Source organism: Giraffa tippelskirchi, chromosome 6, assembly GCF_054371585.1.
Source record: "Giraffa tippelskirchi isolate mGirTip1 chromosome 6, T2T-mGirTip1v1.2.pri, whole genome shotgun sequence".
NCBI classification, from domain to species: domain Eukaryota; kingdom Metazoa; phylum Chordata; class Mammalia; order Artiodactyla; family Giraffidae; genus Giraffa; species Giraffa tippelskirchi.
Genome location: NC_137280.1, coordinates 88,387,270 through 88,402,384, shown reverse-complemented (window position 1 = coordinate 88,402,384; position 15,115 = coordinate 88,387,270). Strand labels below are relative to the sequence as shown.

The following is a 15,115-nucleotide window of genomic DNA, read 5'->3' as shown; positions in this document are numbered from 1 at the left end:
GACCTCATGACGCGCTCCTAGGACGCTTGGCCACTCGAGAGCTTGCGAGACCCCAACCGGGCGGGCCGACACGTCTGATTGGCGGAGGCTTCCGACAGGGCCCGGGGTCCGCCTAGCGAGGCTGACAATTGGTGGAGGCGCGCTGTCCGGCAAGCCCCGGCAGAACGTTCAGTGTCAATCCCTGGGTAAGAGGGCGGGACGGAGGAGCAGTCTGCTGCCCCGGCGCGCCGGCGGCTGCTGGCCGGCGGCCGCGCAGCGATCCGAGGCCCAGGAGGCGGTCCAGGCAGGCGTTCGCCCGGCCCTGTGCGCGCCGCAGTCCCCCGCCCCCGTTCAGTGCGGCAGCGGCTGCGGGCCAGCCAAGGTTGGCGCCTCGGCCCACCCCCCTCAATCCCGGCGCAGCCGCTGTCCACCTGCCAAGCGGGGGAGGGGCGCGGCAGGCGCCGCGGGTCACAGGTCGCCGGGCCGCCGGCCGTCGTCATTCATAAGGCCTGGCGCAGGATAGCAGCAGCAGGGTTGGGTCCAGGATGGGACCCTGCTGGAGGAACTTCAGGAGGATGCTGGGCTCTGGGAGGGGGCGTTCAGTAGACACCTCTTTGCTGGGTGCCCACCCTGGCCTCATGCCAGTAAGAGCTGGCACTTGTTAAATACATTACTTCGCACCACACTCCTGTCACGTAGGTACTATTATCATCATTCCCATTTTACAGATGAGAAATCTGGGGCACAGCCAGGTTGAGGATTCCCTCTGGGCAGTGCAAAAGGAACCTCATCTCCCGGAACAGAGGAGTAGCAAGATGCCCCTTCCTTCAGCATGCGTGCGTGCATTAGTCGTGTCCGACTTTGTGACCCCATGGACTGTAGCCCACCAGGCTCCTCTGTTCATGGGATTATCCAGGTAAGAATACTGGAGTGGGTTGCCATTTCCTCCGCCAGGGGATCTTCCCAATCCAGGGATTGAACCTGCATCTTTTGTGTGTCCTCTAAAGGCAGGCAGATCCTTTACCACCTGGAAAGCCCCTCTTCCTTCAGGGTCCCCTTTAAATACAGACAGCGTGAGGATGGTCAGTTTCCCACTGCCACGTTTGTGACATTCGGGGCTGGCCCAGTCTATGCTGGGCTGGGGGTGGGGCACTGCCTTGTACATTGTAGAGTGTTCAGCAGTATCCCCACCCCATGCCAGTAGAGCCTCCTTTTCCTCTGCTACCTATGACAACTAAAACCATCTCTGCCATGCTAAGTCGCTTCAGTCGTGTCCAACTCTGTGCAACCCTATCGACTGGAGCCCTTTAGGCTCCTCTGTCCACGGGATCCTCCAAGCAAGAATAGTAGAGTGGGTTGCCATTTCCTTCTCCAGGGGATCTTCCAGAGGGAGAGATTGAACCTTCATCTCTTAAGTCTCCTGCATTGGCAAGTGGGTTCTTTTACCACTAGTGCCACCTGGGAAGCCCAAAACTATTGCTGCTGCTGCTGCTGCTAAGTCGCTTCAGTCATGTCCGACTCTGTGCGACCCCATAGCCCACCAGGCTCCCCCGTCCCCAGGATTCTCCAGGCAAGAACACTGGAGTGGGTTGCCATTTCCTTCTCCAATTCATGAAAGGAAAAGTGAAAGTGAAGTCACTCAGTAGTGTCCGACCCTCAGCGACCCCATGGACTGCAGCCCACCAGGCTCCTCCGTCCATGGGATTCTCCAGGCGAGAGTACCGGAGTGGGTTGCCATTGCCTTCTCCAAAACCATCTCTAGACATTGTTAAATGTGCCCTGGTTGGGGGCAAAACCGCTGCCCAGTTGAGAACCACTGAGGTAGAGGAAAGCCCAAACAGGAGGTGATGCCAGGGGCAGGGGACTGGATGAGCTAGCCCCCCTCAGCTTGGGGAGGCTGACTCGTCTCAGGTCTACAAGCCAACTGGCTGCTCTGAGTCTGGACTGGTATGACCTGTACACCCCACCCAGCAGCCATCTAGACCCATGTTCCTAAGTCCACCATAGTTTCAGGGAGAGAAATCTGGGTTTTCCTGTGAATTATGGGGAAATGCAGAGAAGGCAATGGCAACCCCCCTCCAGCATTCTTGCCTGGAGAATCCCAGGGACAGTGGAGCCTGGTGGGCTGCCATCTATGGGGTCGCACAGAGTAGGACACGACTGAAGTGACTTACCAGCAGCATAGGGAAATGGCTCACCACTTCACCTGGGGATGTGGAGTTACGAAGTAAGTTTAAGTAAAATTTAATACAAGTATTGATATGTGGGTCCTCAGAGAACAATGTTAATTTCTTCTGGTGGGTCAAGGTCATGACAAGTCTGAAAGATCACTGGTTATGCTCTGTCTACAGAATAGCTGGGTTGCTTAAGTTTTGACAAAGAAAAGTCCCTTCCTGGACCTCAGTCTGGAATACAACTATGCCAAGACTATAAAAAGAAGCTGAGTAAGGGAGAAAGGGGCAGTCAACCTACTGTTGAGGCAAGAGGCCCCCCCTCACTGCCCCCATCATGAGAAGAGATAGACAAAACTGCCTCAGCCTACTGGAGACAAAAGCAGAGAGTCTAGATGAAGTGCTTTTTATTTTCAGACCAACCAAACATTTAATATAAAAACCCTTTAATACACAAACTGCAATCACAACAGCATCCACATAGCAGCAAGGGAATAGGGGTGAGGGTGAGGAGCATGGCAGGGGAAGAAGGTTTTCAGGGTCCCTACAGCTTCCTTGGTCTGCACTTTGGCCTGAGAACATGAGGTCTTGGCAGAGTGCAGATCAAGGCAGCCAGAAGCAGAGGGGTCCTGACACCAATATAGAGACAGACTGAGAACAGCAGGCCCCTCCAACGCACCATTGTCTCCAAGGGGCAGCCTCCAGGGAAAGCCAGATCCAGTTGGGAGGCAAGAGGAAGGTGGTTGTGACCCAAAGGAGAGTCAACCATCTTACCGCAGCATCCTGCTGATCACCTTTTTGGGAACAGAGTTTTCCAGAGGGCTACTGAATTGAAAAGACTTAAAAATCATCCTGGCAAAAGGACAGAAATTGTGTCCGAGTCTATCTTCTACCAAGACTCCTGGCCTGGGACTCCAGGCAGCTGGGTGGATCTGCTCAGATGGTTGGGAAGGGAAATGCATGGCAAAGCCTTTGGCCCAACAGGGTCAGAGGCTTGCCAGGCATTGACCAAGAAAGCCTCAAGGCAGGCCAGGGAGGTCTGTGGGGAAAGTTTTGGGTCAGTGGCAGTCCTGGGACTACGGTGACACAATGGCCTGCAGGTGGAGTTTATAGTGTGTGTAGAAGAGAGAGGACACAAGACAGAAAAAACTAAGAACTGAAGTACCAGGTTCTTTCAGGCCTGGGCAGTAGAGGTGAGATGATCCTCTGGGCCAGGGCTAGGAAAGACCAGAAGCCCCTTCCTTCCTGGGGGCCAAGTTTGACTGGCCTGGATATAGCTGATGGCCCCAAAGTCCTCCATATGGCCTTCCCGACGCTCTCCGAGAGGCCTGGCTGCCCCTTCCAGATGTGCCAGGAGAGACTGGCCGTGGTCCCAGCTAGGCCCAAATAGGGCCTGGAGTCCCACAGTTAGATGCAGTCCATGGAGTTCTCAGGGAGGAGGCCCGGGATGCAGCCGGGGAGACCCAGGCCCTTGATGGGGGTGCAGCTGAGGGGGAGACCGCAGCCCAGGGCGGAGTCCTGGTTCTCTATGGCCTCCAGCCTGTCCATGTTGTTGTCCCAGTTGATGTGGAAGCGAGTCACCCGGGGGTTTGAGGCCAAGATGTTCCGCTGGAGCTGGGGCAGGAAAAGGAACACCAACCCTCGTTAGCATGCTCTCGTATTCCTCCCACAAAACAGTGCACTCTCAGACCCCCTCCCGAAGCCCAGGAAGAGCTGACTTTGCTTATTCCATTACCATCAACAATATGTGTACAACTCCAGGGAATGCCTGTGTACCATGACTTAGGGCTGGGGCCTATCAAATCTTAATTTTATCATTATTTTTTTTCTTAATATATATATTTTATTGAAGTATAGCTGACTTACAGTGTTTCAGGTGCACAGCAAGGTGATTCAGTTACACACATATATTCTTTTTCAGATTATTTTCCATTATAGGTTATATGATATTGACTATAGTTCCCTGTGCTATATACAGTAAACCTTTGTTGCTTGTAGCATATCTGTTTTTTTAAAATTGGAAATCTAGTATTCTATTCATATGAAGTCAAACAAGTAGAATCAAAATGTCATAAATTTTTTAGTTAGGCAAAAATTCGTAAGTTTTCTAAAATATATACATTACATATACTATATATATGTAATGTATACACACACAGACACACACACACAAGCTTTTCTACTACATTTGATAAAGGCTTGAGAAAGAATATATTATTGTTTTTATTTTAGCCGTACTGCGTGGCATGCAGGATGTTAGTTCCCCAACTAGGGATTGAACCCATGGCCCCTGCGTTGGAAGTGCAGAGTCTTAACCACTGCACCATCAGGGAAGTCCTGGGGCCTATCTAATCTTGATACTGTGAGGCAAAGTTCTGAGAAACAAAGACCTTTCTCTCTCTTGTTCCAGCCCGGTGCTGTCAGAGCTAAGCACCACTTGAAAACCTTAATAAGTGACCTTGGCTCCCAATTCCAAGGACTCAACTACCCCCAGGTGCAAGGGAGCCAGCCTGTCTGAAGCAGGAAGCATGGAGAAGAGCCCCACCTGAGAGAAGTCTGGTTTCAGGGGCGGGTTCTCACGCAGCTCAGGGCTGAGGTACTCATTGTTGACATAGTAGCCGACTCGGATGAACTCCTGTCCATGGTAGGTGCAGGTGATGAGGACCACAGTCACTCCCACGGCATCAGTCTCAGGGATGAGTGATGGGTTAGGGGCATCCGCCTGGGGAAACACATGCTTGGCTTGAGTACTGACAGTCTCGTCTTAACTGGTAGTATGATTCTCAAGCAATGTGTATTTACAGAGCCAAAAGGGTGGTCTCTGCTCTGAGGAGTTTTCAATTGTGGGGGGGGGAGACAGAATCCATCATGCCAATGCCTGTAAAGTGCCGATGGGGCAGATGCCACCAAGGAGAGGTATATGGCGTCGAGGAGGAATGTAATAAGCAGGGGGGTTGTTGTTGTTTAGTTGCTTAGTTGTGTCCGACTCTTTTAAAACCCCATGGACTGTTAGCCTGCCTGGCTTCTCTGTCCATGGGATTTCCCAGACAAGAATGCTGGAGTGGGATGCTGTTTCCTTCTCCAGGGGATCTTCCCAATCCAGGGATTGAACTCGCGTCTCCTGCATTGGTAGAGGGATCCTTTACCACTGAGCCACCTGAGAAGCAAGGTGGAGAGCAGTATAAAATGAGGCTGAAGAGGTGAGCAGGTAGGTATCAGTGAGTTAAAGGCTTGGGAAAGGTTGAGGATGTTTAGCAAGAGATAGGTATGGCATTGATCATTCCATCTGAAAATTCTACTCCGGAGGTCAGTGCAGCTGCAATAGGAAAAGAGCTAAGTGGGAGTCGGGAGACCAGGCAGGAGGCCACAGAAGTCATCCTGGAGAGAGGACGGTGGCTTAGACCAGGCCTTAGAGAAGGACAGAAGTGGACAGATTTCGGGGAGTGTTGCTAAGGACAGGACCAGCTATACAACTGGTGCAAAAGGAGACTAACACAACATCAAACTGTGGGGCCTCGGGTTCAAAAGTTAATTAAGTTTCAGCCAGTGATGGCAGAACATTATAGCAAATGTGGGGCCCTGTGTGCCTGCATGGGTCGCATGACCAGGAAGCCGGCCCTGTTGCGGGGTAGAGTAGATGGGGCTGGCCAGCGGATGGGATAGAGGTAGGCAAGGAGTTAGGTGATGGGACGAGGTTGCTGAGATTGGGGCAGGAATGGCCAGGATTAGGTAAGTGAATGGCTTTGAGCCATGGCTCTTAAACTTTACTGTGCCTAAGAATCATAGGAAATCTCCACTGCTGACAACCCCTGTGATGCTGGATTGTTGTTTAGTTTCTAAGTTGTATCCGACTCTTCTGTGACCTCATGGACTGTAGCCCTCCAGGCTGCTCTGTCTATGGGATTTCCCAGGCAAGATTACTGAGTGGGCTACTATTTCCTGCTTCAGGGGATCTTTCCCACCCAGGGATCAAACTGGCGTCTCCTGCACTGCAGGTGGGTTCTTTACCCGAGCCACCGGGGAAACCCATGGTGCTGGATTGGAGCCACTTACGAGCTACACTGGATCCTCATTATTCACACATTCCATATTTGAAAATTCAACTATTTGTCAAATTTATTTGTAACCCCCAAATCAACATTTGGGAGCTTTCACAGTCATTGAAGGACATGGACAGAGCACAGGTGGGATCTGAGTAGCTCAGTGTGCATGTTCCTAGTTGAAGTAGAGTGAGGCAATCTCAGACTAAACGTGTGTCTTTGTTTTGCTATCTCTAGGTCACAGTTTCTGCATTTTTGTTGGTAATTTTGCCGTTTAAAAGGGCCCTAAACATGGTGCTGAGTGAGGGCTGCCATGTTCCTAAAAGCAAGAAGGGATGTACCTTATAGAGAAAACACATACATTAGGTAAGCTTTGCTCAGGGATGAGTTATAGTCTTGTGGGCCATGCATTCACTGTGAATAAATCCAAAATAAGGTGTCTCTGAACAGAAAAACCCATAAAACAAGATTATGTATTGACCGGTTGACAAAAATGTTGACTTGCAGAAACTTAACACTGTATTTCCTCTAGGGCAGGGATTCCCAACCTCCCGGATCTAATGCCTGATGATATCTGAGGTGGAGCTGATAATAGAAATAAAGGGCACAATAAATGTAACGTGCTTGAATCATCCCGAAACCATCCCCCCACCCCTCTGGGTGCGTGGAAAAATCGTCTTCCCGGAAATCAGTGCCTGGTGCCAAAAAGGTTGAGGACAGCTGCTCTCGGGTCAGTGGTTTGGGATTCCTTAATTCAGTGTCCACAGCAACTTTACAGAACAGAACCCCCGTTGAGTAACAAGAATCAGCTGTGAATTGGTGGCTCATGGTAACAGCTATGACGTAATAGAGATGGGAGATGTCTGAACTACCTTTGAGAGGTCAGACAGTGCTTGAGAGCTGAGCCAGGATCTGAACCTGAACTCGGACTAGTGAACCATCTGTGTGCTTTTGTTTCAGAGAGGACGTTTCTAGGTTTCAGGGCCCAAGGCCGAGTCTTTCTTACCTGAAAGACGAACATGTGTCTCCCTGCTGGAACAGGGCCAACCAGTACTGAGTCTAGGATTTGATCAAACTCCTCGCTCTCGGCTGAGCCAACATAAATGATCTTCCACTCCAGGTCTGCAAGGATATGGGGTGTTAGGAACGGAAATAATTTAATAGCAAGAAAGCTGGGAAAGGGCCTTCTCATGGTAGTTTTGCATTGGTCCTTAATACATTGGTAGACTTTAATTCTCAAGGACACCTGACATCCACTGGAGGTAACCTGCCAAAGTTTGAATCCCCATTCTGTCCTGTGACCTTGAGAAATTCTTTAACCTCTCCATACCTCAGTTTCTGCATCTGTAAAATGGGGAAAACCTGGGAGGGTTGCTATGGATAATAAAATGTTTAATTTTAATAAAGAACACCTGACATCCACTGGGCACCCAGTGCCAGGCACTGTGTTGCTGGTCACCAGAGCAGGTGCGAAGCTCTATTTCCAGTGGGGAAATTTCTCCTGTGGGCCTAGCTTGGCCAGGTGACCTTGACTCTGCATCTCCAGGGCAACTCAGGCCTCTCAGAGACTGAGGGTGAACCGTATGGCAGAGGCTGAATTAAGGGCCACGTGACAGAGGCTCGGAGACATGCTGAGGAGGGAAGAGCAGGGAGATGGGACAGGAGGCAGCATCCTCTTTCACACACAGGGACTGGTGCCACTGAACTGAGTAGATCCCTCGACAACTGGGGCAGGGCGGCGGGTTGCAATCTGGTCGGAGAGCCAGCCGGCAGAAGGGGGAGATGAGGTCGCTGGGGGAGCTGGCCAGTCCCCGGGTCCTCCAGATCCAACACCAAGTCACATCTGCTCGCGGACCTTCGGGCGACAGCGACTCAGTCCACAAACGTGGCACCCTAAGGCCATCCTGAACCCCAACTCTCTGGCATCCCCTTCCAGTTGGGGGACCCCCATTCCTGGCTCTCTTCTGGCCAGATAAAAGGAAAAGCGCTCCGTGAGACCCCGCCCGTCAAACACAGGAAATTCCCAGTGACTGAGGGCTCTGGCAGGAGGGCCAAGTGTATCAGGGGCAAGGTCACACTAGTACAGGGAAATCTGGCTGGAGACTTGAAACTTATTTTAGGTTCTTTGAAATTACACAACCTACGGCCTCCAGCAGCCAGGGCAGAAGTTTCACAAGCTGTGATTTTCACAGGAAGCACACTGTCTTAGAAGTTGCCCTGTTCCTTGGTCTAGTGTCCCACAAGAACACCCAACTTTGGTGCCTTTTTAAGAAAATATTTATTTATTTGGCTGCATTGGGTCTCAGCTGTGGCCTGTGAACTCTTTGTTGTGGCATGTGGGATCTAGTTTCCTGACCAGGGATCGAACCTGGGCCCCCTGCGTTGGGAGCTCGGAGTCTTAGCCACTGGACCTCCAGGGAAGTCCTTCTAAAATCACTTGGCCCTTCAGGCAGTATGGACATCACATGCCTCTAAGAGGGCTCATCCTAGGAAATGAATTGGAGTGCATTTTGCCAAAGGAACACATGTCTTCCTGAGACAGTTCCTAACTGAAACATTATTGTTTCTGCTTTTAAAACACACATAGGTAAATTAGAAACACCTGTCATTTGAACTGACTGTTTACTCTGAGGGAGAGGGCAGTTGAATGAGGGTAGGGCTGAGAACGGATAAGGTCACCCCCATGTCTATAAGTGCTGCTACTGGTAAAGAATCTGTCTGCCAATGCAGGAGACGAAAGAGACCTGGGTCTCATCCCTGGGTCGGGAAGATCCCCTGGACAAGGAAATGACACCCCACTCCAGGATTCTTGCCTGAAAATTCCATGGGCAGAGAAGCCTGGAGGGCTACAGTCCGTGGGGCCGCAAAGAGTCGGACATGACTGAGCGATTGAGTACATGTCTACAAGGGCCTGAGAAGTCTCCCCTCGGACTGTTATTTCAATTTTCCCTGAAGTGTTTGTGAGGAGGAGGGGGAATGGCCTCTCATAATCCTTAGACCCCTGTTCCTTATTAATCTTATCGTGTCCTAAATCTAATTTAAGCCTGTGGCAGTCTCTTTTTTAACTTTTATTTTTGGCTTTGCCACACAGCATGTGGGATCTTAGTTCCCCAACCAAGGATTGAACCCTGAGCCCCCCACCTTGGAAGCTCAACATCTCAGCCACTGGACCACCAGGGAAGTCCCAGAGCACCCAACTTTGGAAGCCCAGCAATGCCGGGCCACGACTATGGAGGTCTGTCACCTGAGCTCCATGCCCTTCCTCGATACACTGGTTTCCTGTCCTTTCATAGCTGACACCCAGGCCTTCTACTCAGGGACTCTATCAGGTCTACAGGATGTGGGTGGCCATTTGACTGAATGGGGCTTCAGTCAAACTCCAGTCTCTTATTTGAAGGAAAAAGTTAAGCTTACTGATTTATTTTTGCTACAAGTAGTGACACAACCAGAAATAACATGTTTTTGGATGAACAGAAAACAAGCTAGCTCTGTTCTCACCTTTCTGACACAGTTCTATCATTTGGTATCTTTTCTTCTGGCTGCCTTCCCCATCATCAGTGGAGTCACATAACTAATGCACTTAATGCACTTAACTAATGTGTTGCATCTGTGCTCAGTGGCTAAGCTGTGTCCGACCCTTGTGACCCCATGGACTGTAGCCCTCCAGGCTCCTCTGTCCGTGGAATTCTCCAGGCAAGGATATTGGAGTGGGCTGCCATTTCCTCCTCCCGGAGATCTTCCCAACCAAGGATCAAACCGGAGTCTCCTGCATTGGCAGGCAGATTCTTTACCACTGAGCCACCTGGGAAGCCTAACTATTGTGCTGAGGGTGGATACAAAAGGGAGATTTTAATAGAATAGCCCCTGGTGTATGCGACAGGCAGTCAGCTTTCAACATTGTTGGCAACAGAGTTCCCTGGCTGCCTAGTGGTTAGGATTCCTGTCTTCCACTGCTGTGGCCCGGTTGTCAGGGAACTGAGATCCCAAATTTGGCATGGACTGGCCAAAAACCAAAACCACCTGTTGGCAAAACCTAAACAAGACTGTGTGGGTGCAGACTGGAAGAGAGAAACCCAGGTGGTCAGGCGAATGGGTTGACATGGTTCCCAGTACTCAGGTCAGAAAGAAACCAGAGAGTTAACCAAGGACGACAATACTCACTCAGGAATTAAGGAGCTGAGGGACTTCCCTGGTGGTCCAGTGGCTAAGACTCTGAGCTTCCAATGCAGCGGGCCCAGGTTCAATCCCTGGTCGGGGAACTAGATCCCACATGCTGCTAATAAGAGTTCGCATGTCACAACTAAAGAGATTCCACATGCTGTGACTAAGACCCGGGGCAGTCAAATAAATAAATAAATAAATATTAAAAAACAATAAGAGTTAAGGAGTTGATAAAATCATCTATGGAAGACAGAAGGTGATTGAAACAAGGACCTACAAATTAGAATTGCCTTCAACAAGTGACTTAAGCAGAGGCATCCTGAAGTGACTTCATTTTTTTGAATGAGATGTGGGGACGTCAATCACAAACAGCACAAATTCATTCCTACTCAATATGAGACGTGGTCACACACGTGTAACATATGCCTAGCCTTCTAAGTAATTCCAAGGGTAAATGGATTCCATTGTTTTGTCTTTATGCCTTAACTTTATCATCTAACCACTGCACAAAATGCTCCTACACTATGTAAGAAAACAAAATCCAGACCAACGATATGATGAAAAACGTAAAATACATTATGGTGGTTGAACTAGCTGGAGAACCTGTTTCCTGCCCACCCCCAAAACACAAACAGGACTACCCTGGTGGCACAGTAGATAAGAATCCACCTGCAATGTAGGAGACACAGGTTCCATGCCTGGTCCAGGACGATCTCAACATGTCTCAGAGTAACTAACTCCATGCACCACAACTATTGAGCCCATGTGCCACAGCTACTGAAGTCTGCTCATCCTAGACCCCATGCTCCACAACAAGAGAAGCCACTGCAATGAGACACCCAAGTACCACAACGAAGAGTAGCCCCTGCTCACCACTACTAGAGAAAGCCCAAGTGCAGCAATGAAGACCCATCGCAGCCAAACACACACACACACACAAAACCCCCCAAACAATCAAAAAACAACAAAACCACCGCAACTCCAACAACTTATCTAGTAGGTTTTTTTCTGTTTATCACTTTCCCTTTGTTCATAATACAGATGAACCTTGGCCGGACCACAGCGTGTTAGGTGTGGGTCAGAAAATCTGGCTCTGAGACTTGTTCTGGCAGTATCTCATGAATTTCTACTAAACTGGGGGAAAACACACCCAATGTATTGAATATAGACCCAGGCCGTGGACGCATCTATTTCCAGATGCTGAGGAGGAGAGAGAGAGAGTGTAAAAGGGGTTCAGAGCCGTTGAGAAATGGCTCAGACTGGGGGCTGGGTGTTCAGATCTTCAGTTGCCAGGTAATAAGGCTGACTGAGACTTTCTCCAGAATCTAAGAGACTTCTAAAGCCAGGCGTGCTCCATCTGTTTGGGAGGCAGGAGAGAAATCCTCTCTGCTCTGTGGGAAGAGGCAGAAAGGAAGTTGAGAGGTCAGAGTGAAGCACAGCCCTACAGGTACAACCAGAGAGTCTAGACTTCCAGTCCAGAGTTGGCTTTCCAACTGGAATTCCTCTGAGCAAAAGCTTTATTGTCCAGGTATAATTAATAATAGGACCCCGTTGCCCTCTTCTGTCCTGTTTATGTCCTACTTCTAAAATAGTGGATGCATTCTTTTCCAGTTTATAGCAAAGATAAAGAACCCTGGACTCAGAACTCAGAGACAAGACCTAGTGTTATTAATTCTACACACCAGCTGTGTGACCTTGGAAAAGTCATTTTGATTCCATGAAAAAATAATGACCTTGGGGAAAGAAAGAATTGTCTTTAGGGATTTCCCTGGCGGTCCAGTGGTTAAGAGTCCACCTGCCAAAGCAGGGGACATGGGTTTGATCCCTGGTCCAGGAAGATCTTACATGCTGTGGAGCAACTATTCCTGAGCGCTATAACTACTGAAGCCTGCTCACCTAGAGCCTGTGCCCCTCAACAAGAGAAGCCACTACAGCAAGAAGTCCAATGCACCACAACGAAGAGTAGTCACTGCTCACCCCAACTAGAGAAAGCCTGAGCAAAGCACTGAAGATCCAGCTCAGCCAAAAATAAATATTAAATAAAATATAACACAAATAAAAAACAATGACCAGCAGGTTGACTTTAGACTCTCCTGATTCTATAAACAGATTAGTAAAGTAACAGGGCAGGAGCTTTGCAGGAATGAAAGTACTAGATAATGACCATGCAACCATTTTTAAATGCCAGGAGCACAAACAGGCTGATTGAAACCTGATCTCCTGCCATCTGGGAACTATGAATCCCTTGAACTATTAGCTCCTTACATCTCCTGGCTTTAAAATTAAATTTTATTCCACAGGGTCATTCTACACTTTATTTATTTATTTACACCCCGCCTTGTTCCAGAAAGGATTTAACTGGGCATATTCTATAGTTAGTCGTAAGTAGAATGACTCCTTGATTTAAAAAGGAGAGAAAGCAGGGACTGATCCAATGGCCCCACCCAAGCACACCGACATCAAAACTCTTCAACCCCATGCTAGTTGGAGAAGCCCATTTGCAGGCAAACTAACCATCGACCACTGAGAGGTGCTAGTTAGCATACCCTGGCCTTCCAGATCTCTACCTCCTTAGAGGCTGCCTCTTCTCTTTTAACCACCAAGTGGAGAAGAGATCTAATGGAAGTACTTCCTCCTGAAAGTGGTGCCAAGATTCGCTGAATGACCTTAGATTTTCCGGGTTTTATAGACCTTTATTTGAAAGGTCTTTTCCTCTCTGTGGCTCCCGCCTTCTCATCTGTGAGATGAGAGCCATGTCCGCCTTTTGTCACAGGGATGAATAAGCACATCTGTGAAAGCACCTTGGAAAAGATGCACAAAAGGCTGTGACCTCCCAGATTGAAGCCAAACATCACCACGGCTCGGCCTGGCACACCCACCCCACACCGCGCAAGTCGAGGTCAGGCCATCAAAAGTGTTGAGAGCTTTGCTGCAGTGGGTCAGCAGGAATCCAGCAGGCACCAGCTAACACACGCCCGGCCACGCCACTCCTCAGATCTGAGTGTGTTCATTGAAGCCCACAGTCAGGGAGGAAGGAAGAGGAGCTGGGGAGACCAGATTATCCTCAAACACTGGAGCAGGAAGCCAGGTCATGGCTCTCTTGAGGGAGTAGAGGGTTGGGGCCAGACTAAGGAGGGAAGCCAGGTATGTGCTTTGAGGTAGAAAACAAGCAGAAGGGGGAGGGTTGGGGTTAAGTATCAGCAGGTAAGGGATATTATGGGGAGACAAATGGGGAGATAAGGATGCGTGAGGTCTTGCCAGAGGGGGAGGATCTTCACAGGGAAAATGGGGGAGGAGGCTGCGGTTTTCATATGGGATATGGGAGGGGGCTAGAGCTTAGGATCTCCACAGGAAGAGTGAGGTGAGAGTGTCTCACCACAGGGGAGAGGGGATTGGTGGGGGAGACTGGGTGGCTGGTATGGTAGTCTGCCCGTACAGAAATAGAAGATGGGGGTTTCTTGCTACAAGGAAGATGGGGAGGCTGAGGGTCTCTGCAGGTTAAAGAACTGAGGCTGAGGTCTTTACATAGAAAACAGGCGCTCAGGAGGAACGCCCCAGGAGAAAGAGGGGGATGAAGTGGTCTCCATTAGAGGAAAAGGAGTAACCATGGGGGTGGGGTGGGATGGGGGTAGTCTCCAAGGGGGGGGTGTTGGGGCTGGTGGGCGGGCTTTGGTTCAACGGAGATCGCGGTTAGGGGAGGGGGAGGGGGAGGGGGGGTGTGTTTGGCAGGGTTGGCCTCGGAGTTGTCTGCAAAGGGAGGTCGGGTTAGCTCAGGGGAGTGGGGTCTCCACAAGGGCCCAATCTCACCGTCTGCCAGGGCCTCATTGCACTCAAAGCTGATCTCGAACCGGAAAGGGCTGTGGAAAGGGCTCGGATTCTCCAGCACCGCCACGTTCAATACTGACACTTTAGCCATCGCCTCGTCGGGTCGCGGCTGAGGCCAGAGCTGGGGCCGAGGCCGCGGCTGGGTCCTGACGGGTCAGCGGACAAGCTTTGCGCAAAGCAGCTCCCGCCTCCTCTGACCGCGATCTGAAGTGCGTCTCTAGTCCGCGCGCCTCCTTCAAATAGCCGGCTCTCACCCTACGGCCAATCACCGTCAACGCTCCACGACTGCGGGAGCGCTTCCTCAGCCAATCCTGGAGCGCCGGTCGGCGCGCGCCGAGACTCCCGGAACCAATCCGCGGAGCGCCATCTCAGGGATGAGCGAGGGAGGCGGGACCGTCTCTAGGCTTCTTTGGTGTTCGCGGGGAACCAATCTCCAGAGTCTCCGACTCGGATGTCAAGGGCGGGGTGGGCGGGGTCAGAGCGCCTGGCTCTTCTTGGCCAATCCCGAGGGTCCCCGCACCAGCGTGGTCCGCGAATAGCCCCGCCTTTCCAGGAGACACTTCCAGCTGGGGGCAGCGCAGCCAACTGCCGAGTGGTGGCGCACAGCGCTCGCTTAAGCGGGAAGGAAGGGAGGTGCTGGACTTGCAATGATTGGCAGGCAGAAATGGGGCGGAAATAAAGCAGCTTTTCTGAGAGATGATTGGCTGAATTGGCTGCGTGGGCGGGAGAAGGGAAGACTCGGCCGGGGATTCGTGGAAATGGAGCGGAAGTCGGCCGCTGACGCGGTTGAACCGAGTATGTAAAGAAAGGGGCAACGTTTGCGGTATCGGCGTCTGTCAGCAGGTGAGCGTTGCCGGAAGTTTCTCTAAGGGGTTCCTGGCAGGCCCAGCAGCCTGGGAGTCCGTTGTGAACGTTGTGAACGTTTAACTCACCCTTGAG

At 50.7% G+C, this 15,115-nt stretch overlaps 1 protein-coding gene, 1 long non-coding RNA gene and 1 other non-coding gene across 3 annotated transcripts; 2 read left to right on the top strand and 1 right to left on the bottom strand.

Moving 5' to 3' along the window:
• The first annotated feature begins 203 nt into the window (after nt 1-203).
• On the top strand, nt 204-12,426 carry LOC145510383 (uncharacterized). The gene is made up of 3 exons (XR_014056987.1): nt 204-361; nt 708-895; nt 11,963-12,426. It is a non-coding gene; the product is annotated as an uncharacterized LOC145510383 (long non-coding RNA).
• ASF1B (anti-silencing function 1B histone chaperone) lies at nt 2,541-14,389 on the bottom strand. Its single transcript, XM_081501404.1, has 4 exons — nt 14,159-14,389; nt 7,197-7,312; nt 4,696-4,872; nt 2,541-3,764 (listed from the first exon to the last, which is right to left on the bottom strand). Exons 1-4 carry the CDS (start codon nt 14,265-14,267, stop codon nt 3,558-3,560), a joined length of 609 nt encoding a protein of 202 aa, XP_081357530.1. The 5' UTR covers nt 14,268-14,389; the 3' UTR covers nt 2,541-3,557.
• On the top strand, nt 10,377-10,449 carry TRNAG-UCC (transfer RNA glycine (anticodon UCC)). The gene has a single exon. It is a non-coding gene; the product is annotated as a tRNA-Gly (tRNA).
• Nucleotides 14,390-15,115: the final 726 nt, after the last annotated feature.

Coding starts and splice junctions, on each gene's coding strand:
- ASF1B (XM_081501404.1), bottom strand. CDS start 14,267: ATGGCTAAAGTGTCAGTATTGAACGTGGCGGTGCTGGAGAATCCGAGC. Junction 7,313..14,158: donor CAATGAGGCCCTGGCAGACG/GTGAGATTGGGC, acceptor ATATCCTTGCAG/ACCTGGAGTGGAAGATCATT. Junction 3,765..4,695: donor TGAAACCAGACTTCTCTCAG/GTGGGGCTCTTC, acceptor TTCCTGCCCCAG/CTCCAGCGGAACATCTTGGC.